Here is a 23,047-nt window from a genome sequence, read left to right on the forward strand (position 1 = left end):
ACAGCACGAGCTGGATAGTGTCAAAACAAAGCAATGTCTAGATGTGACAACTTAATACTGATAGGACATTGAAGGATTTGAGCAATTTCTCTATAAGTAATACAAGAATGGAATAATGTTCCAACTGTGTCAGGGAAAAAAAAGCACCCCTCATAATTAAGGATGTTTCTATAGCACTTGAGGGCAAGAGCTTTTCAGGAGAATTGATACTAGGAAGACTTCCTGGAAATTAAAAATAATTCATGCGTAGAAGAAAATCAAGTTAGCGGTCCTAGCTATGAAAGGCGAAGCTCTGAGACATCTGTTCACTTTCTTTCTTTTGCTTTTTCTGATATTCTTTCCGTCCAGTTCTCTAGAGACTTAATTGTTTGCTTTTAAATTTTAAATTGCTGTAAGGTAGCGTAGATTCAGACTGGGATGTTCTGCATGCTTATGTGAATGTAAAATCAGCTGACATTGGGGAGATTTATTCTAAAAAAGTTGTGTTTGGGAAGGAAAGACTCAACTATAGTCTTCAAATTACTCACCAAGGAGGAATTGCACTGGTTTCAGTTATGCAAAGGTCACGCCCCTGATTTTTGTCACGTGTTTAATGTGACATAGAAAAAATTCTTCATTTTCTCTTGTATAGTCAAATTAGTGTTATGCCACATGCTTAGAAAGCTACATATGCTTGACCATCTCAGTTTCCAGGCATTTTAAACATAAGTCTTACTATATCAGCAGTGTGTCCTCTTGTTTGGGTGTGAATTGGTAACGGCCCAAGACCTTCAGGTATCTGTGGCAAGGCGCTCCCAACTGCCTGTCCACAGCCCCCCCTCCACGCTTCCCCTTGCCATTTGGTTGCTGCTTGCTGTTGGCACAGCAGCAGCAGTATATGATGAACCACTCCTTCCTTCCTCTCTTCCAGTCCTCGTGCTTCATTCAACAAGGAGGGATGACTGGATGGACCAGGAAGTGGGGATTGAAGAGGAGATGAGAGGTAGCCTAGTGTATCCGGTTCACACAGGCCAGTCCTGGTGCCAACCAAGCAAACTTTCAAGTATTGATGATTTCTGTCTGAGAGAGTTCAGCGGGTACTTGGCTTTTCAGTTGAAAAGTTTCCTTTTTCTTTACTACAGATAGCAGTTCAAGGTGAAAATGCTTATCTTCCAATACCTGTATCACATAGCAGCTCATTTGTGTAAAACTGCAATCAGCAATGTTGGATGTTCAATTGGCTAGACTTAAATAAATTCAACAGCCTTTTTTATTTTTACAGTGGCAAGCTTCAAAGTGGCTACTACTTAGGGCACAATCCTAACCCACTTTCCAGCATCGATATAAGGGCAAGGCAACTCCGAGGTATGGGAAGGAACATTGCCTTACCTCGAGGAGGCCTCTGTGACTGCCCGCCAACTGCAGGATGCAGCACATGCCCCACTGGCACAGCTATGCCAGTGCTGGAAAGTTGGTTAGGATTGCGCTCTTAGTCACTTGCATTCCAACAGTTATATCTTGGCCTTGTTTCAGGTTTGGGAGTCCTAATATTATGGAAGATTTCTCGCTGAGACTGGTCAGCAATAGTGGCCATTAAAAAAAAATATACCCAGTTTTCCATCCGTCTGCTGGATTTTAAAAATGATCTCCTTTTGCCTTGCTCTAGTATATGACGGCTGCCGCACCTATGCAAGGGACCTACATTCCCCAGTACACTCCCGTGCCTCCAACTGCTGTCCCTCTTGAAGTAAGTCGACCTGTGTTTGTACATGTAAAACAGACCTTGTTAAGTCTTTTTTGGGAAATATCCCAAATTGCTTCTAAAAATTCGATCACCTACCGAGTTTGTTTTTTATCTTCCTTTAAAGATAACGTGCAAATGTTGTTTTGTTTTGTTTTCATCAAAGAGGATGTAGAATATTCCATTAGGTGGTTGCTCATGAAGTTGGGCTGGGAAGGGGGAAGGGGATGAAAGTCAACAATCAGACTGCAGACTCCAAAAGGTTCATGAAGAGAAGACGGCCCAAAAGGGGGAGCTGCTGTCCTTAGCATAAGACTTATGCCATAGGTGATTGCTGAAAGCCAAGAGCCGCCAGAAATCATGACTGAGCAAAGGAAACCTTCCTCTTGTATATGCAGACCTGGAGGATGCTGCACTGACTGAGTGCTTTTTCATCCTCGATGAAGGATTTGCTCCCTCCCTCCTTGGGGCTGAGTCCTGCTGATGACAGCCGAACGAGTAAGTATGTACTCGGCACTGTAGAGCACAAGCTACCAGGAGAGCTACGGTCTGACCTCCGCTGCTGTTCATCTCCATAAGGCCTTCTGGACAAAAATAAAAGGAAATAGAGGGAGATGGGGCGGGGAAAGAGAGGTGGTGCTCATTTGAAAAGTCATTTATTTCGTTTTGGTTCCTCACGGTTTCATTATAACCCACTTTTCACCCAATTATATGTGATGGACAGCATGGACTCTTGTGATTGAACGATGCCTCCTTTACAATGCCTCCTTTAGGGCAGGGGCCGTTATTACTCCTTGGATAGCTAAGGATGCTTTTTTCAAGCAGCCATGTTGGCACACCTTTGCTATAAATATCAGGGCTCTGCGGAGAAGTCTTTTACACCGTGTTGCTTGCAAATGTTGGTCCTCCTCCGTGATCACTCCCCATGTATTTGAATACATCGCTACATTTCATTCATCTTTTGAAGTCTTTGCAACACAATGTTTTTTTTCCCCACTCTCTATCATGTTTTGCTGTCAGCGTTACCATAACACCCCCTTTTGAACACTCTTCATTGATCTTTCTAAAAGGACACCATGTTACAGGGTCTTTTTTTTCCTTTCAAAAAGCATGCTGAGTTGGGGTTCTAAGTGCCTCTTAAAAAGTAATTGGCTACCTCATCAGCAGAACAAAAAATTCAGCATGATCTGTCAGCTTAGTTAGACAGCACCTTTAACAAGAATAAATTTGGGTTTTTAGTGCTATTGCTTCTTTTTTGGCACTTTGATGTGCGACTGCAAAGTGATTTTTAACCAGAAGTGTCCACCTGCCATGACTGGGGCACAAACAAAGTCACACAAAATGCTTTCAACAACTAATATTTCTCATAATTAATGTGGTTGTCAAAAATCTAATTTAAAAAATAAACTTTTTTCAGCAGGTTCTAAGTTTATTGTTACGAATGCAGTCTTAAAAGCCCAGCAAATTTCAATAACCTGCTGTCATGTTTTTCAGTCAATTCTCTGTGTTTGCAGGAAGTACTCTGAAAATGCTCTTGTGGCCTTATGTGATTGTTCAAAGCATGATACAGATACTGCACTTTGTATGTCACAATTCCAATGTGCCTGTTTGGTGAGGCTTCATTCTGATTTCACTGCAATTAGGAAAGAAATGGCTGTGTTGCATTTATCTCAAATCGCTGCAAGTGAGATCCAAATCAGGCCAGCCACGAATGTACAGTATGTGGATTTCAACTCCGCATTAGAAGGAAAAGGCCTTCTGCAGGCCTTCTGTGCAAAGCTGTAACCATGGCATGCCTCTCTTTTCAACATGTAGCATTTATGTCATATCAGCATGTGGCTTCTGATATCCCTGACACTCGACAATGGTACAGCTGCAAAGAAATAATGAGGTTGGTAAGATTGTGCTGACTCTTCTCCTGCAAGTCACTGATTTTATTAAACGCAGTAAGGCCTTTTGTGTTCCTGTTTGTTTCTTCAGGGCGTCGTTGCCGATACTTCTCCACAGACAGTAGCACCTTCTTCACAGGAAGCCAGTGGTCAACAGCAACCGATGGCAGTGGAAACGTCCAGTGAACATGCACCTACATATTCCTACCAACAGTCAAAGTAAGCTGATGATGTTCATTGACCTGTACATCAGGTATGAGTTTCTTTTCTGTGTATACCAGTGATTCCTTTTAATTCAGAAAAGACATTTTGAATTGACACCAGTGTAACTGATGCTCTGGCTGAACATCAATCATCCTAAGGGTCGAGACCAGTCCTATCTAACTTTCCAGCACGGATGCAGTTGCGCCAATGGGGCATGTACCGCATCCTGCTGTGGTGGTGGAACAGTCACATAGGCCTCCTCAAGGTAAGGCATTGTGACTGCATCAGCACTGGAAAGTTGGATAGGATTGGACCCTAAGGGCGCAATCCTAACCCCTTATGTCAGTGCATTCCAGCACTGGCATAGCGGTGCCAATGGGACGTGTTCTGCATCCTGCAGTTGGGTGTCACTCCCAGAGGCCTCCTTAAAGTAAAGAAATGTTTGTTCCCTTACCTCAGAGATGCACTGCCCTTATGTCAGTGCTGGAAAGCACTGACATAAGGGGTTAGGATTGTGCCCTGAGTTTAACATTTCTGCCCAATGTTGCATATACGCAACAGGGATCAAATGTGCACACCTGTGGACTGAGCAGAAACAGGTTAATTAGTCATGACTAACAACCCAATCTTATCCTTTCCCATGCCATAGCATGCAACTGTACCAAAACAGATGGTGCTTCATGCTGTGGTGGGGGAAATAGATTAGGCGGAGGCATGGAAGAGGTAAGGGAAAATATTTTTATTTGACTCCTGATCGCCAGTGGGTCTCCTTGGACTTGCACCAGCTCTTTAGCTGGTGCAAGTCCAAGGAGACCAAGTGTGAGTGTATTGAGAGACTAGGAAGGGGACAGTATCTTACACAAGTTGGCCATGCCGGATACTGCTCCCCCACGCCAACACTCTGGAAACTTGCTGACGAGTCCTCTTTTACTTAAATGTAAATATCTCAACTACATCTTTTAAAAGTAGGATTTGGCAAGTATATATGTAAATATATATTTCTGAAAAACATCTGAAAATGGTGCCTGGCATATAAGACAATAGCCTCTAGTGCAGTGTTTCTCAAGCTGTGGATTGGGACCCACTAGGTGGGTTGTGAGCCAGTGGGTCCCCATTCATTTCAGTATTTTATTTTTAATATATTAGACTTGCTGCTACTATGGCTTGGGGAAATGTAACCGATCTGTACTTTTAACAGGCGATTCTGTATATGCTTTTAACAATGATAGTAAATGGGACTTATTCCTGGGTAAACGTGGGTAGGATTTCAGCCTAGGATGGTTAAAAAATTTTCCTGCTTGATGATGTCACTTCCAGTCATGACATCACTTCTGGTGGGTCCTGACAGATTCTCATTCTAAAAAGTGGGTCCCAGTGCTAAAAGTGTGAGAACCACTGCTCTAGTGTGTTAGGCAGGAACTAATTAACAGCCCAATCCTAACAAATCCCTCCTCCTTGCTGCTGATCCAGCTGCGCCACTGGAGCATTTGCCATCTTACGAGGAGTTGGGGGGAATGGCAGTGCCAGATGCCTCCTCTGGGCAACGGAAAATTTTTCCGTTTGGGTAAGCCCCCACCACTCAAATGGGTCTACTCAGACCTAGCCAGCTCTTTTGCTGGCACATGTCCAAGTGGCACTGAGAAGGAAGACAGAATATTGCCTCCTTCCCAGCCTCCATCTACCTCCCCACCTCCGATCTCCACCTCATTCCTCCCCCTCCCCAACACGTGCCACCTACCACCCACACTGACTTACTTACTGGCTCCATGGCAGAGTGCCGGTATGTGGTCGCTGCTTGCGGCAGCAGTCCAACCACACTGAATGATGTGTCTCCTTTTGCTACACCCATAAAGTATGCTGCACCATGGGAACATTTCATAGGCACAAGATTGCCTATTACGATTGGGCCCCAAGTTAATCAGCTGCCGATTCTTTATTATTAATACTTATATACCACTTTTCAACCAAGAGTTGTTTACAAAGCAGTTTGCATAGCAAAAGAAACAAATCCTTCATGTGTAGCCTAAGGAGAATGAAGAATGTATAGAAATGTTTTATTTTAAAAAATTGAGAGGGAAGGAAATAATCACATTTTTATATTTCCTTTGAACTGACTTGATTGTAACATCCATTGATGGCAGTGGAAAGATTTTGAAAAGTGCATGGAGCCTAATGACACTTTAATGCTGTCTGATATCTCTAACATGGGAACATTTTTTTTTTTTTTGGAGCTTGAACACATACATTTTCACTTGCACTATTATGCAGTTTGATTGAATCTAATAAACATTGATGGCAGGATTAATACTCTAGGGAAGAGAGTATTTATAGGGAAACTTCATCAGTGGGTAGATCTCACACCTCAGATACTTCGTTCTATCTTTTGCCAAGCAGGTGCAGACATTTTCTTGATCCCACTGGAAAGGCCAATTTTGTTTGCTTAAGAGGCAGATGTGAAACCAAAATAGCTGTGTTCCCTTGCGTGGGGGTAAGCCCCTGGTGCTTGAATGGGGCTTTCTGTGTCCTGTGCCAGCTTTTTTTTTTTTTTTTTTGGCACAAGTCTGAATGGCCCTGGGAGGGCGGATTGAGGCCAGGAAGGTGGATGCATTGTTACAAAGAACCCTGCCCATTCCCCTCTTGGTTCAGGTGTGTTCCAAAACATCTATTAGGTCTTCAGCCAGAAATGACAACTTTCAAATGTCAACAAGAACCTGAAAGAGCAGGGTCACAGCCTTGGATAGTCAGGTGGCATCTGTGGCTGGGCGGGATTTTTCCAAGCTTTGGCTGGTGTATCCGTTGAGACCAGTTGGTGTATCTGAGTCAATCAGATCGGGTTATGGTGGTCCATGCTGAAGTGACATCTCATTTAGACTACTGTAATGCACTCTGCAATGGGCTTCCCTTGAAAATGGTTAGGAAGGTACAGTTAGTGCAGAATGCTGAACCTACTGTCTGTTGCTTCGGTGGCCACACTGGCTGCCCATTCCATTCAGAGCCCAATTCAAGGTGTTGGTAATGACCTTTCGAGCCTTTTAAGGCAATGGGTCCAGGGTACCTCAAGGACCACCTTATTATTTATTACAGTATTTTTGTTTTGTTATTGCTTGACTTCAGTATCCTCAATCTTGCCTATTAACCACACATTACTGAACCATTAATAGAAATAAACTCCAGATTAAGCAGACTAGAAGCTCTCTACCTCTGCTTGCTTCTTTTTTTGTTTAACCCCTGTATTGTGCATAAAGATATGCAGAATTAGCCTAGATTGGATACTTTTTAAAGGGAAGTAGAAAAGAGCAACAGGCTGGCCTGTTTTAATGATTGCTTTAATTCAATTGTTTTTACAGACAATAAGCAGGACTGAAGAATGTCTGTCTGAAAAAGTTTGCCTTGAATGGAGAAACTTCATTGAACAAGAAGTTGGCTTCCAGTTTGCACAGGCATCAGATGATTTTTTTTTCATTTTCTACCTTACCCAACAAAAACAAAACAGTGTTTCTATGTGCTGTGCAAATTGTTCAGTCATGTAGTCTGATAGTTTTATTTTTGCTATTTTTTTATTAAAGAAAAAAACCCACGGCGAAACACTGGGTTGAAATTTCTTCTGGATGAACATTTGAAATTCAGAATTTACTTGGAAGTGTAGATAGATTTGTTTTTGTTTTAAAAAAAAACACGATGAAACCGATGATGTCAAGAGGGAGCAAGCTGAGACGAAAACTAACGGTCTTCCTCAAGAATTCAGCGACCCTTTCCCCCCTTCTTGTTGAAATCCAGTGTGTCTTTTTTATTTTGAATTTGATTTTTTGTTTTTGTTTTTTTAAAAGAAATGTTTAGGTAAGGTTTTTCTTGAATCTTAATTGCCTTAATTTTAAGGACGTCAGAGGCTCTCAAGGCAAGCTGTCAACGTCTTGTTAGAAGAAATGAGAATGAATTCATCTTTACACCGGTTTCAGCTGGTGCTGAAGTTCAGCAGACTGATGAATTTTTAGGCGGAACAAAAAAAAATTATAAACTGTACAGTTGAGCAGAAAATGCTTTTTTTCTTCTTTTGAAGAAAATCTGTTGATAAAGGAACTGCGGCAACTTCAAAAATTGAAAGAAAAGTGCTGAGACTTTTATGAACTTTCTTGGTGTTGACAGAGAAGAATCTAGAAGGCTAAAGTGTTTTACAATAAAATTATTGAACAGAGGGGGGAATCAACCTGCATTTTAAGGAATGCGGGTTTTTTTTCTTGCAGAATGGAGAATTTTTTTAATTTACAAAGCGTGATCGCTGGCAAAAGCATTAGTGCTTTTTATCTGCAGTCTTTTTTATGAGCTTTAAGAAGTTTTTAGTCTGCTTTGCTTGTCACATTGCAAACACCTAGCTTAAAAGCATTGGGAAAAAACTTAAGTAGATAGGAGCTTATGGTCAAAAAAAAAAGTGCAAAAAAAGCAATAGCTAGAAGAAATTGTTGACAATTTCTGTAGTCTTTCCTAGTTGTGATCAAATGCAGCCTATGGATGGCCTGTTTTATACCAAAGATGAAATGACACCCTACCGCAGTCCAGAAGATAGAGTTTTTTTCTTATTTCTTTCCTTTTTAAAAATATCTTTATTTGACCTACATGGCCGGACCAGTTCTTATCTTTGTGTTTGTTTAAACTATCTTCCACTGGTGTTTTACATCCTATGTACTTAGGCTTCTAATGGAAAGTTCTGAGTAGTTGGTACTTTGCAGCGCTTAGCAGAAATTCACAGTATGGGGAAGGTTTGGGTTGCCAGCTACTCTACCCAGGTGTGTTTCAACTTTACTGAGCTTTGCTGCTACATTGTTTGATTCCTTTTGTACTGAAAACTACAGTCTTCCTTCTTCATAGCATCCCACTGGTTCATTTTCTCCCTTCTCTCTGTGTCATCTTCCACCATTCCAAACCAACCATCTTCATGTTGCATTTTGGTGGGGCATTCAAGTCAGAAGATGCCGCTGGAAGCAGATGATCAATGGTTTCATTTAGCTCTCCTGTGCAAGATGAAAGTTAAAAATTGCTCACGTTAATTCTCTCATGCAAGCATGAAGTTAACAATCACTTTAGGCCAACTAATCTTTCTGTTGTCTTAAATATGTTTGCTGACAATCACGGATTAGTCTGATTAGGCAGAAAAAAATAGCAAGTCAATTGAGTCAGTAAAAACCTATTTTTAAAAGAATTAAAAAGAATATATGGAATCTATATATGGAGGGTCTTAGAAAATATCTTTAAAAAAAACAAATTAGGGAAGGATATCATGCAGTGACAATTTGGGGAGAGGCGAGCACTGAAAAAGGCATCTCCAAATTTTGCCTGTACCCCTAGATTGGTATGGGGAAAGATTTTGGATGTGTAAATTCCCTTCATTTCAGACATTCTTATTCTTCACTCCCAAATTTAAAGGTGGCACAAATCACTGGGAATCTCTTTTGTGTAAGCACGAGTGAAAAATGGAAGCTAAGCATGAGCTTGCCACTGAAATGCTGTATAGGTTCCTAGAGACTTTTGCCCCAGATATAGAACAAGGCAAACAAGGACAAGATTTTTTTCCCTCAAAGTACAAAATATTTCCTCTATAGGAAGCAGATAAATCTAACAAAGGAAGCACTTAAAAAACAAACCAAATAATTGAAATGCCCCTCTGTTAGAAGAAAAAGAGAAAGGGTTCACTACAAGGACTGTAGTGTATTCAAAACAGGGTAACCTTACTGACGAGTGAAAATAAAACAGGTTTGCTTTGAATCAATTAGATTCAGCTGCCCCCGTTGTAGTGTTAATAAAGTGAAACAAACAATTCACTGAGCATGAGCTGTCCACAGAAGCCTGAGTGAAACTGACATAAAGTTTATGCAGGAGCACTGTCAGAGCCTTGTACATGGAGTCTGTGGTTACTTTAAATGACCTTTTTAAAGAAGCAAGTATTTTTTTAAGAATACTAAGAACATTTCCTTATTTTTAATGTTGTTATCTCGTGTTGGGTGGGGATGGGGTTGGGTTACCCAAACAAATGGCTGCTAAATATGCAATGTTAAAAGAACAAAAAAAAAATAGGATATCATCTAGTCAATGGGCATAGACAGAAGGATCCAGTTATGTGAGATACATGTCGTTCCCAGCGACTACTTGAGGACACTTCCAGTTAAAAGGACCACAGCACAGAGGAAAAAAAGTTTCGATACTACGTAAAGACCTCTAGCTTCTTTCTTTCATGTACTTTGCCATTGCTGTTTCCTTTCTGTAGGCATCACTTGTTCTGTTGTGTTTTGGGTTTCCCCTCTCCTTTGGAAATGAGTGTGCCTATTGGAAGGAACATAGGAAAAATAATCAAGCCAGCCTTAGTTTTCTTCCTTTTAATGCTCTTTTTTTCCTGTGTGTATAAATAGAGATTATCCTCCTGTGGCACAATTTTGTTGAATATGAAAGAAGCATGTTTGGGGTTTTTTTGGTTCGTTTCTGTAAAAATTTCTAGTTTGGTGCAAAGAAAAGTCTTGTTGCAGTTGCCAATGAGGCTGCGAGGTAGCTACCGTGTGGCTGTTGGATATGCTGAGGTACTTTCCCATTTCTCTTTGGAACTCTGCCGCTTCATTTATCGATTTTTGAACCTTTTCTTGGCTGGGATTTTCCAGTAAATATGGTTAAACATGGTGTTCCTGTGCTGTTAGCCTTTATGAAGCCAGGCAGGCACCAATCACAAAAAAATCATTCTTATTTCTTCAGGTATCCCAGATATGGTTGCATTTAATGGTTTGCATTCTTTTGACAATCTACAGAATCTGCCATTTTATAAAACAAAGCTAATGGATTGCATCTTTAATATACTGATATGTTGGTTAAGAGCCTGAAGATGATCTATGACTACACTTCTGTAAGTGGCCACTGAATTATATATGTACCCTAAGAAAAAAAGGGTTTGATTCTAAATCCAGATTTATTCCTGATTTGATTAGCTTTGTGCATATGTGCATTAGTTCAGAGGCTCACAAAATCTTTGGGTTGTATCCCAAGAAAGTTAGTCATGACTAAGCACCATTTAAATTGACGTGATGAGTTATTTCTGAGTAATTTTGCTTCCATTATTGTAAATGAATTAGGAATCCTAACTTTTTCAGGATACAACCCTTCGATTACTGTTTGCAAGAAGAAGAGAATACTTTGTCATATCTGAGAGTGTGAATTGTGATTCTGAAAAAAATATCAAGATCAAATCAACATCAAATTCTAAACATATAAAATATTTTCCATCGCAATTTGGGATAAAACATATTCAGCATTTCAGTGGGCATCAGTGTTGCCTAAGTATCAACCACGCCAAAATTAGACAGGTCCCGAATCCACAATTCCTAGAATTGTGGACTCAGCTCTGTACACCCACTGAGGCTTTTATCATTTCCTCCAACACCACGCTCCAAGTCACTTTTTAAACTTTGCTAAATTCAATCTTCCAACCTTTTGCAATGCATTTGTTGCTGCTATTGGTAAAAAGATGAGAGTCCTGCTAAGCAAGTGCATGTCAAGGGATTTGCTGGATTGCAGGTCAGATGTAGAATGTATGTTTCAGACTGTCTACATGGTCCACCCCAAAAGTAACTGTTTGTCCACTTGGTCATGTAAGCCCTTAGTAAATATCAGTTGCAACCTAATTATATTTTGCAATGCGACAAAATCTTAATTCAGTGCAACATTTGTTGTTGAGTCAGTTCTGTCATTAAGCAGTTCCTTGCCAGTTTTCAGTAATGGTACAGCTATGAAAAAATTGGAACTATTTGTACAGGATTCTGCGTTTGTAAGAATTGAGATTGAGATGAAAGTGCATTGCTGAAATTTGCATACTCGTATTTTGCTTCATTGATGCAAATTGCTAGAAAACAAGGTCCTTTTTAGATCCATGTTCAGGGGCTCCACACTTCTCTGACCATGCGTTGCACACTTCGCATTACCTGTACACAAACAGGCACAGAGAGGTATTGACAGCAACATGTGGGAGGTCCTGTACCTCAGCTCTTCCTTGTTTTAATAAACACGCACCTTAAATCTGCCTTATAGGCCAGGAATCAAAAGCAATGCAGAGTGGGCGCTTCATAGGCCTACTTTTTTTATCACAGCCCTCACCCCCATTTTACTTCCAACATCAGCATCAGCTGGAGGGGGGAGAGGATTGCTGATATAGAAACAATGTGATTAAGGTCCTTCCGGATGATACTAACTTCCTTCCATTGTCAAGGTATATTCTAGCTGGAGTGCTGAGGTGGCTTTTTTTCTGTGCCACAACTGTGATATCATATTGAGCCTTACCTGCAATCTTGGCAGTCACCTACAACAAAATAAGTGGAAACTGTGGCCCATTCAGCTGATCCATATCCCAGCACAATTTAAAAAAACTGGATTTGAACGGATGAACTTTCAGTTTATTTAAATGCAAGTATTTGATCATGATTGACTACGGAGTGAGGTATTAGACTGAAAAAGACTGAAAAAGGCTCTTCTAATTATCAGTTGTAGTTTTGGAAGCCCTCAGTGATATTCAAGAATTTTCTACTCCTTAAAATGAATCATGGTAGCATTCCTAAGGGTAGGCTCATATTCGCAGACTCTGGTTGGTCAAGAGGCTTAGACTGTCTTGTGTTGCTCGTTCAAAATCCTACTGCAAAGCAGAATTAGGAGTATTTTGGAGAAATTCTATCATGTTTCAGTATGTTTGGCTATGGCTGTGTTCAGATGAATGACATCTGAAGTTGATGAAAAACTGGTGTTCAGGCAAGCAAGGGATACTGCAGTGAGCTTGAGCATTAAAATGCATTTTTCATTAAAAATGAGAAGGAAGGGTATTATTTATGTATGTATGGCTACCAAACTCAGCAGATTTCAGAATGCCTGAAGTGTAATAAAGTTTATTTTTAATATGTCACAGTATTTTGATCTAAATTATGTTGTCTATGGTATTGAAGAAATGATGTGAAATGTGTAGAAAGTTGTCTTGGTTCATAATTTTAAGCCTGAAGGTGTGTTTATAAGCCATCATTCTGCTCATTTTAATGCTGCGGATGACATGAATGAAACAGGCTTAAGCACACTCCCTTTGGACTATTACATATATAGTAAAGAGTTACACAGAAAGGTGCATAATGGGCTTAACATGATGAATCAGTCCATGTGGTGATGAGACCAAATATGGAATTTGAAGATAGTTGTGTTTGAGTCATACATGGTCAACGTTTATTTTCAAAGCTTTATTTAACATGAAATTGGTTCTGATGTACAAAGGTATAAAGGTTTTTCAGGTCCTCTGCATAGACCAAGGATGTTCTAAGCGGTGTGATGGAATTGCAAAGGAAAGCACGCTGCATGTTTCAGAGAACCTCTCCTTTTGTATGCTATCTCGTTCCTCTGCAGTGGTGGGTGAAGTATTTCGTTTTAAATAAAGCATACACATAACCATGCATGGAAACACTCATGTGCATACTTAGCCAGAGGATGGGTCAGTAATTTGGCAGATCTCTTTTCCTTGATGAGTAGATTTCAGGAATCATTAAACATCAGAAGAAAGGTTGATTCTCTTTAAATAATAATAATAATAATTAAAAAGAAATTCCTCCTTCTTCTACTGTTATCACCTAAAGTGGATTCCAACCTCAAATTCCTCTTCATACCTCAGAAAAGATACCGTATTTTCACTTTTATTGACATGTTCTTTGTTAAAAATAAATGGAAATTATGACAAATGCTGTAAAGTAAATGTCGGGTTTGCTTCTGTGGGTTTCAAAATTCTTGTGTTTACATTTTGACAGTATTACACTTGAGGTTCTTCCACCCTAATAACTATTTGTAAGGAGGTATGAATGATCTGCTGTTAGTCTAGATTTATTACAAGGCCCTGACCCTGAAAAAAGATGTTTGAGACTATCTCTTTCAAAAGGAGAAAAAAAATTACAGCCATCCAAATTATCATTGTGTTTCCTGATTTGAAAATAAAACAGTAGTTTCCAAACTTAATGCTGCCACGGCACTCTTCATCCATAGTGCCCTGTGGATCACACAAAATCTCACACAATTTTCATGAGATATTGCACAATTCTTACAAGAACTTGTGTGATCTTGGCCTGGTGAGCCAGGTAGAAAAGACCATCACAGCGCCAAGTTTGGGAACCACTCTCTTAGAAGGTTGTGTTCCTGAAAGGTGTTAGTCCCTTACTTAGTAAGAGCTGAAGAAGTGCCAGTTTCATGGGCCAATTCAACAAACTATGATTGCATATCTAGATGTAGGTTGAATCTATCCACACTGCATCTTTGCTGAGAGTGAAGCATAGATTTTAGCTCTTCACTGTTATCTTGCAAGTGCTCGAAGTACAAGGCAGGAAAATATGGTCCTTTGTCACTGCTGCCCCAAGCAGTTGCTTCATAGGAAGATTCATCTTGAGTGCATGGTGAGTGAAATATCAGTAGCACCAGCTTGTAGCACACAAATCACATTCTCTGCTCACCACAGCAGGAAGCAATTACAAGCTACATATGGCGCAGCTTTGACTCATCCACAACATGTATTGAGAAAGGATCAGAGCTTAGATGAACCACTCAGCTAACCACTTTGGCAAAGACACAGTTTGGATGTATTCAATCAATGCTTTCTACCCAAAAAGTGTTGTGTGAACTGGCTGTTAAAGTGGGAAACCCAATCTTGCAAATTGAAGTGCTTGGATTTAAATTTGAGCTAGAGGGCCCCTTAGAACAGCTCCCCCCTTCAAGTGATAGGGGAAAAAATCCTTATATAATAATAAGGAATAATAATTCTGGCAGGTTATTATATATGAATCATATGAATATATGAATCAAAAGGTGTCAAGACTTCATACAGCAAAGTTTTAATTGTTTTCTGTTACAAAGAGTTATCTATCTGGTTAAAATGACCTCAAGGAGCCAGAGCATTGAAACGAGATAAATATCACACAAATAGGAAAGACCCCTTGCAGACCTCCCAGTTTCCAAATTAATCCACAAAATCTAACAGGAATTAAAACACTGATTCTGACTTGTTAAGGGCATCTTTGTGCTAATGTTTCAAAATGTCATGAAAATTTCTGTACTGCTGAAGATTTTTTTGCCTTTTTTTTTTTCATTTGTACCACAAATCCTAATAGCTGCCATTTTCCCACTCCTGGGGCTTTCTGTAGATCAGTGGATGTTAGGTTTAAACCTCTCTTTTCTTTGATGAAGCTTTCAATAAAAAAAATAAAGAAAAGCATTGACTGTCTTTGTTCCTTGTTTTCACAAGTGTTGAATGAAACAATTGAAAGATGATACAGTATGGGGCAGTGAGGGGTCAGGGTGATGTCCCTGAAATGCTCCTGAGAAATAAGGGTTCTCTTCATAATATCAACACCAAGCAAATTGCAGTGTTTGAAGATGGACAAGTTTTTCTTCTGATCAACACTATTTTTGTGCCTGCTTAACAGATTGCAGCATAAACCAGATATTATTACGTTCTAGAGAGAACTTTAAACATGAAGTGAGTTTTAATTGATTTAATGGTAGATTGCTGATGAAAAATTTAATCACAGATTAAGGACCCAATCCTATCCAAATTTCCAGCGCTGATGCAGCCTTGACAAAGGAGCATGTGCTGCATCCTGCAGTGGTGGGGCAGTCACAGAGGCCTCCTCAAGGTAAGGGAATGTTTGTTCCCTTACATACATCAGAAGCTATGAACTCTGGTTGCACAAACACTGCATTTAGCAAACTCATGCGTGCAGAAAGGATGGGGTTAACCCAAGGTTATCAGGTCAGGAACAAACAATGGAAAAACCAGCACACTGAAAGGTCTACCTTCCAGAGATCCTTTTCATGTGGACCCTTTGCCCTGGAACCCATGTGCCTTGCAAAGGATTCTGGGCGGTGTGCCAAGGCAGATGCTTGGTTCTTCCATACAAACTTGCCTGATTACTAAGATTGATCCCAAAGGCTCTTCTCTTGCACACCCCAGCTTTGGAGGAGGAACATGTAACAATGAGAGAGAGAGAAAGAGAGAGAGAGAGAGATAGCCTTCATGCAACCCTGAATTAACATATGGAACTTGCTGCCACTAGAGCCCCACTATCTTGGGGCTGGAATGTTTGTTCCCTTACCTTTGGCTGCATTACGGCTGCATCCATGCTGGAAAATTGGATAGGCTTGGGCCCTGAAATTTACCCAAACTCCACAATTGCTCCGTGGAGCTGAGACTGAAATTGTTTAAGACATGCAACTGTCCCCCCTCTCTTTTTGTGCATTTCTGGTTTGCACTTGTTCATCCCATTTGAAAATGTCTAAGTGTTATCACTGAACTTGGAAACAAGGGCTTTGGCTAGACTCGTGACATGTGACAAAACTGAACAGAGGCTAGTCTTACAATTTGATAATATTTTTTTCATTCTGAGTGCAGAAGGCGTTCTTAAAGTGATACTCTCCCTCATTATTTAGCAGCTTTTTGTTTCAGTAGATCTCAGAGTGGCAGTTGAAAGCTGTCATGAAACTAATGTTTCATGTAGGTTTTATTTTCTCTTATAGTGGTATTAGAGTTAGCTAGGGATCTCATGTGTAAAAGCTGCAGGTGAGGATGGTTAGTTTCATGAGTGAGGATAAATCCCGGAGAGCAGTGGTTCTCAAACCTTTAGCACTATACAGTGGCATACCTCCCCAGCCCCATGCCCTGGGGTAGGGGTGCCCAAACCCCGGCCCTGGGGCCACTTTCGGCCCTCAAGAAATCCCCCAGTCTCCAATGAACCTCTGACCCTCCAGGGACTTGCTGGACCCTGTGCTGGTTTCATGTAACTGCTCTCAGCATGAGAGCCAACTGTTTGACCTCTTGTGTGAGCTGTGGGTCGAGGGCTCCCTCCACCTGCTGTTGCTTGCTGTTTCACATCTGGGATGCAGCAGTGGCAGCAAAGAAAAGGCTAGCCTTGCTTTGTGCAAAGCCTTTTATAGGTCTTGAGCTATTGCAAGGCCTTCATTCATTCATATAAGTTTCATCTCTAATATATACATTTATGTAAATTTATTCAAATTTGAAATGTAAATTAAGAAATCTGCCCCCCACTCACCTGAGGCTCACGGAGCCGACAGAAATCTGCCCCCCCACTCACCTGATGCTCACGGAGCCTTGCACAACCCAAGCCTGCGTCAGGGAAGCTTCTCAAAGCTTCCTCAACGCTATTGTGCTTCCGGGAAACTGGAAGCACAGTTTCCGAGCCTGTTTGGGAGCCTCAGAGAGGCTTCTGCAGGGTCATAGAGGCTTGTGCCTGGGGCATTTGCCCCATAGACTGAATGGGAGGTCCGCAACTGGCACCAGGACCTACTTTTTAGAATAATAATCTGTCAGGACCCACCAGAAGTGATAGCATTAACCTGGAAGCGATGTCATAGTCAGAAGTGACATCATCAATTTAGGCTTCAAACCTAAGCTGCAATCAGCCAATGGTCCTATGACACAGGGTGCTCATGCTATTATTTTACACACCTTGGAATTCAAACATTCCAGCAAGGAAGTCAAAGCAGACACCAGAATGGAATCTGGTGGTGCCTTCCTGGTGGATGAAACCTAAAGGAGTGTTAGTCTCATCTTGGTGCTGTGAGTAAAGGAAAGAAGTTAATGTAGTTTTGGTTAGTTAGTGAAACAGTTAGGCTGTGTTAGTTTTTTATTTTTTTCTCCTTAGTTGCTTTTATCAGCCAGTTCACAAGGGGTTTTGCCTTGGGGAAGTCCTGCAGGTTTGGGATATACAATTAGATACTACAATTCCTATCTATCTGGGTTGTATAGAAGCCCTCCTGTTGTTAGGAGGTCTTAATAAACTTGTGGATCCTATTCGTTTTTGTCTGGGTCTCTTTGAGGTAAACGGGAGCCATTACTCTTTTCTGTTATAGGGAGTCGGAGAGAGGAAATATAGAGAACCTCAAAAATATCTTTATATTGTAAGGTAGTAGGATTAAGCCCAGGGCATCCCTCTAGTGATCCTGGCTCTTGGACTAGTGGGGCAGCTGCCCAGGGGGCCTTCTTAGGTGGTTATAAGGAGATTGAACAGGAGGAGGGGATATTTTCCCCCCTCTGGACACTGACAGAGGCAAATATGCTATTTTGGACTATACAGCAAGAGCAAAGCTGAACTTGTGCTTCCTTTCTCAGCTTCTTGGGAATTTCCGATAGTGCACACTCTTCCTAACAAGCTCCCACTGCAGTCTGACCTTTCATCTGAACTGCCAGTTTCCTACACCATCTAAGAAGCTACTGCCTTTGCTTTTGTTTCAGTATCTTTTCCATTCCGCCACTTAAAATGGTCTGTTCTCTCGTTTGTTATTAATACACACCAGTAGTGTAGCTACGGGCAGAGGTGCTGTAAGTACTGCAGGCACCACAACCCAGAATGGCACAGATGACGAGTAGGAGGTGCCACTTAACATGGTGCATTGCAGCACCTGCAATACTTACCATGCCCCTCCGTAGCTATGCTACTGCTACACACTCATTAAGTAACAAACTTTGTCTTGTTTTAAATTTCATGATGTTAACTGTTACTGGGATTGCTGGAGACAAGGAACCTATAAAGAGCTAGAGCGTCTCTACTTGGACACTTTTCCTGCTTCTTTCATTTCTTCAATAGGAATTGACCTCTGCGAAGCTATATGCAAATAGAGCTGGGATCTAGGTTCTTAATTAGTGAGATGAAAACTTCCTAGCCCTCATTCCAAGGAGGCTGCAGGATACATGGCAGCACTGTCACAACCCAACTCCATTCTGCCCTACCACCACCGGAATTAGCATTCCCATGGCACTAAGCACATTTTGACAGTGTACCTCCTGAGCCAAAATAGCGCATAGCCATGCACTTCTGGCTCCCAGCACCGCAGACAGTGTGAAGCACCCTGCATGTGTGGTGGCAAAGAGGAGCCCCACCGATGCTGATAAGTTGGAGGGGTGGGGTGGGCAGATCTGCGAGAGGCTGGGGATGTGTTGGAGGCAGGAGGGGGGGGTCACACCCAGCACAAGGGACTTGCGGCAGATGCGCCCTTTGGAGTCAGCCAGCACACCCCCTTTATTCCCTCAGACTTGCACCAGTTAAAAGCTGATGCAGGTCTGAGCAGACCCATTGGCAGTCAGGGGGCTTACTGAAGAGTAAAGGATAGTGTTTTCCCTTCCCCCTAGTAAGCCTCCTGATTGGCTGCTCCACCAGAGCATGCAGTATCAACCTGTTTTGGTGTGGCTGCATGCTATGGCAGGGAGAAGGATAGGATTCGACTGTTAAATTCATCACAGCCTGGTTCAAAATACAAACTTAGCAAACCTGTAATGCATGCCAGTGAACCAGGCCATCAGTTGAATCCGTACTCCCACTAACTCACTTAAACTGCAGCTCTGTCATTCTTCCTGCTTCCTCCACATCTCCTTGGCAGTTAGGATACTGGAACGGCACCTTCCCAAGTATAGCATTTCAGGTGTCTCCAAAGCTTGTTGTACTAGGGCTCCAACTCCCAGGTGTCATCAGCACTGCTACTTTCATTGTTGCAGCATCCAAGTTAGGGTGTCGGGGGTTCATTGGGGTCAGGGAGAAATTCAGATTGATTATGTAACCAGGAACATTACAGAATCAGAATTGGGCCGAGTATTAATTGAGCTATTTTCCAATTTGGAAGCAAAATAGCTTAGTGTGCTGAGCCCAATCAAACCAAAGCATCATTGTGAGATACCCCAAAGAGTTACTGGATCAGGATGTTGGCCCCTTACCAGGTGCACTGGTATGTATGGCAAGATATTCAGAAGATTTGGCCCATAAGGTGACAGGTAACAGACATAGCCTGATTCACTTTGGCAAACACAATCTCTGTTTCATTTAGTCTAGTGCTTGTTCTGATCAAGACCATGAACTGGTCTTGATTATATAAGGCAACTCAGTAGCTCTCCTTTTCAATTTTTGCTGGGATCCCACTACGTGGTTATTCTGACTTCATCCAATCTCACCAGTTACTCTCTGTTAGTATGAAGTCCAGACCAAAAAGCATTGTTCTGTAACACTTTCAACTAAACAAGAAAAGTTGCACACATAAAATGTTGACAATGACCACTGCAATCAATAACCATCTCTACTTAGAAAAATGCACTGTTACTTAAAGGGGATTGTCTTTAGGACAATTTATTGCTAGCATAGGTTCATCGTTGATAGCAAAATTGGTAACAGGCTTATCTTTTGACCTTGCTTTTGCTCTGACTGAAATCAGAGCAAAAGTTTGTAACCCAAAGCTACTGGCTTGAAAACAAAACACTGTAAGAAACTCTATCCAAAACAAACCAATATTCTGGAAAGACTGATATTATTATAGGGTTACAAAAAGTGCAGAAATATCTCTAACAAAGCTTCCAGTTGCATGCTTGCCATAGGGTTTGATGGAGCAAATGTCCCAGGCACTGGCCGCTGGGATCCTGCGGAAGCCTCCCGCCTGGGGCAGAAACTGTGCTTCCAGTTTGCTGGAAGCACAGTTTATAGCACCAGGGAACTCCACAGAGGTTTCCCCGGCGAAGAAGGAGGTCGTGTGAAGCGCTGTGAGCCTCTGGTGAGTGGGGGGGGGATATCTGTGGGGGGGCCACAATAGCCCGCCGGGGGGTGCCATCACAGAGCTTTGCTTCGGGCGCGGGGCTGCAGAGGTCAGCGGCTGAAAGCTTCTCTCTTACAGATTCATGAAATGACTGAACTTAAAACAATTTAAATTCTTTCTTTTTTTCCTATTCCACTTGCGATCTTTCACTTACAGTGCAATCCTATGCATATCTACTCAGAAACAAGTCCCATTGTGTTCAGTAAGGGACTCACTCCCAAAGGTCAATATGTATAGGATTGCAGCTTCACGGCCCGATCCAATGCAAATTCCCTCCCCCCCCTCCCCACAGCCGGGCAATCATGAGCTGCACTGCATTACACAGGGAGCTTTAACAGGCAGGAGGTCTCTGCAGGGTAAAAAGGACATTTGTCCCCTTGCTCTGGGGAAGCTCCAGCCTGCACAATGGGTCTACCTGGACCTGCACAAGCCATATGGCTGCCAGATCAGGTCCAGGAAAGGGAATAGGATGCAGCATGCACCACTGCCACTGATCCCACCCCTTCAAGGCTGGAACTGCCCATCCCCACTCTCACTGCTGCCATTCCCCTTACCCCATTAAACCCCTCCCTGCCATCCCCTCACTTGCTTCAATGGGCATCCTCTGCTGTGTCAGCGCATGTGCAAAGGTCTTTGCATTCACACTAGTGAGCCCAGCCTTTGCACTGGCAAAGCACTTTGTGACAGCGCACAGGCTAGGTTCACTAGTGTAAATGCAGCGATTTTGTAACATGTGAAGGCCTGGTGTGCCAGTGGAGCATGCACTATGCCAGTGTACCAATTGGGTAGGATTATGCCCTTAGAGCAGTGTTATTCAAACTGTGAGGTGCGGCTCTTTAGGGAGGCGCCAGGAACTAAAAGGGCAGGCGCAGGATGTCCCCTCGCAGCGATACAGTCATACCCTTGGGCAGAATATGAGCCCGTCTTCTGCCCATCGTCTGTGCTTTTTTTTAAAGCAGAAGAAACGGGAGTTGCTCAGCTGTGAAAGTGGCTGCTGCCACCCCACCCTCTACTCCGAGGCTGCCTCCTTCTGTGTTTGCTGCATGTTGTTTCCAAAGCTCTTCAACTCCACCCCCCATCCGGCAAGTACCGAGCATGCTCAGTTTGCAGTCCTTGCCCTTGCTGACCTTCACAAGAAACCTTCATTGATCCTTGTCTGGTTGGTTCCTAGTTCCCAGCCTGGGATCGCTTGTCATCAAAGTGAAATCTCTCTTTTCAACCCCCCTCCCTCTTCCAGTCCCCCCTTTCAATCTCCAAACCTTCCTGCTTTCCTCCCCCTCCCCAAATAAAACACTTCCCAGGGGTCTTAAAGTTGTTTCCATGCAGTTGGCAAAGGGGGGAGGGGAGAGACAAGCACACACTTTACTTGGCCAGGAGCAGAAAAAGGGTTCTGTTTTTAAAGTGATTTCTTAATCTTGTTGTTTGACTGAAGAGGAGAGGCTGTATTTTTAAAGTGATGAATCTTGCTATTTGAAGGGAATACTTAGCAGCCACTGATGAAGTGATTGCCAGCCCAATCCTATCCACACTTTCCTGGGAGTAAGCCCCATTGACGCTAATGGGACTTCAGAGTAGACATGCATAGGCTTGAGCTGTGCATCTCCTAGCATAGGAGACAAATCAGCTTCCTAACCAAACCCTTATCAGCTCTGATATATTTTCATGGTCTATTTTTGTTTTCCCTACCAGCTGCTGGAAAAATTTAATTTAATTAATAAAGGGTTTAATCCTATCCAAGGAGAATGGGAGAAATGACTAGTTGGATTGGGGCCCACAGGGGTGTGTGTGTGTAATGTTGGTCAGACTGGTTGTTCACAAAGTTCATTTGATGAAACAATTCTATTGGTATGCTTACAAAGTTTAAAAAAATGAGTTCTCCTGGACCAGACAAAATCTACCTAATCCAGCATCCTGTCTCCAACAGTGATCAGCAGCTGATCATTTATAAAGCATGTATATTGCAGTGTATTAATAATATATTTTTAAGATCTGCATTTAATTAATGATATGATTAATATCATTAATATTAATATAGTTAATATTTCTGGCCACTTCCTGTTTAATGATGTCACTTCCAGCCGTCACGAACATAATGGGGAGTCATGGCCAACAGCCATGGGGGTCAAGGGAGCCACTGGCCAGAAAAGTTTGAGTACCACTGCCTTAGAGCATTAATCTTGACTGGATCCCTCTTTGTTGTAGTGAAAAGGACCAAGAAATTTCACCAAAGTCTTATTTAATTGACTTAGGTAAGATCTCAGGGAGGAACTGCTTTTGAGTCACAGCGAGCAGTTATCATCCAATATAGAACAAGCTGCCAGGTGTTTCTTGCCCGCCTGAGTGTCCATCAACCCTCTTCTCAACCCTGCCTTTGGCTCGCCTGCTATGATACAATGGCATGTTCACAAACAATTTATTCAGGGAAAATGTGTCAGTAATTGAAAGTTGTCAAGGAGTGCAGATTCTGTTAAGGTGATGAGTCAGATGGGAAGAAAAAAAACACCTTCACATAGGATTTGGTGACAAGAGATGTGTGCTGTTGGCAAGAAGAATGTAAAAACAAGGAGAGAGGTGTTAAGATAGGGAGGCTTCAGGGACTTAAATTATT

At 42.0% G+C, this 23,047-nt stretch overlaps 1 protein-coding gene across 4 annotated transcripts in view; it reads left to right on the top strand.

The window, feature by feature from the left end:
• RBMS3 (RNA binding motif single stranded interacting protein 3) overlaps positions 1-15,032 on the top strand; it is an 851,530-nt gene extending 836,498 nt beyond the window's left edge. For 2 of the 4 annotated variants that reach the window (XM_066631436.1, XM_066631438.1), the window contains 3 exons: positions 1,646-1,726; positions 3,701-3,862; positions 7,161-15,032. In XM_066631436.1, the coding sequence (XP_066487533.1) occupies positions 1,646-1,726; positions 3,701-3,832 (213 nt within the window). In that variant the 3' untranslated portion in view covers positions 3,833-3,862; positions 7,161-15,032. The remainder of the gene's footprint in view (positions 1-1,645; positions 1,727-3,700; positions 3,863-7,160) is intronic. The other 2 variants (XM_066631435.1, XM_066631437.1) reach the window with 1 other exon arrangement.
• Positions 15,033-23,047: the final 8,015 nt, after the last annotated feature.

The sequence above is a fragment of the Tiliqua scincoides genome, chromosome 5 (genome assembly GCF_035046505.1).
Source record: "Tiliqua scincoides isolate rTilSci1 chromosome 5, rTilSci1.hap2, whole genome shotgun sequence".
Classification (NCBI taxonomy): Eukaryota; Metazoa; Chordata; class Lepidosauria; order Squamata; family Scincidae; genus Tiliqua; species Tiliqua scincoides.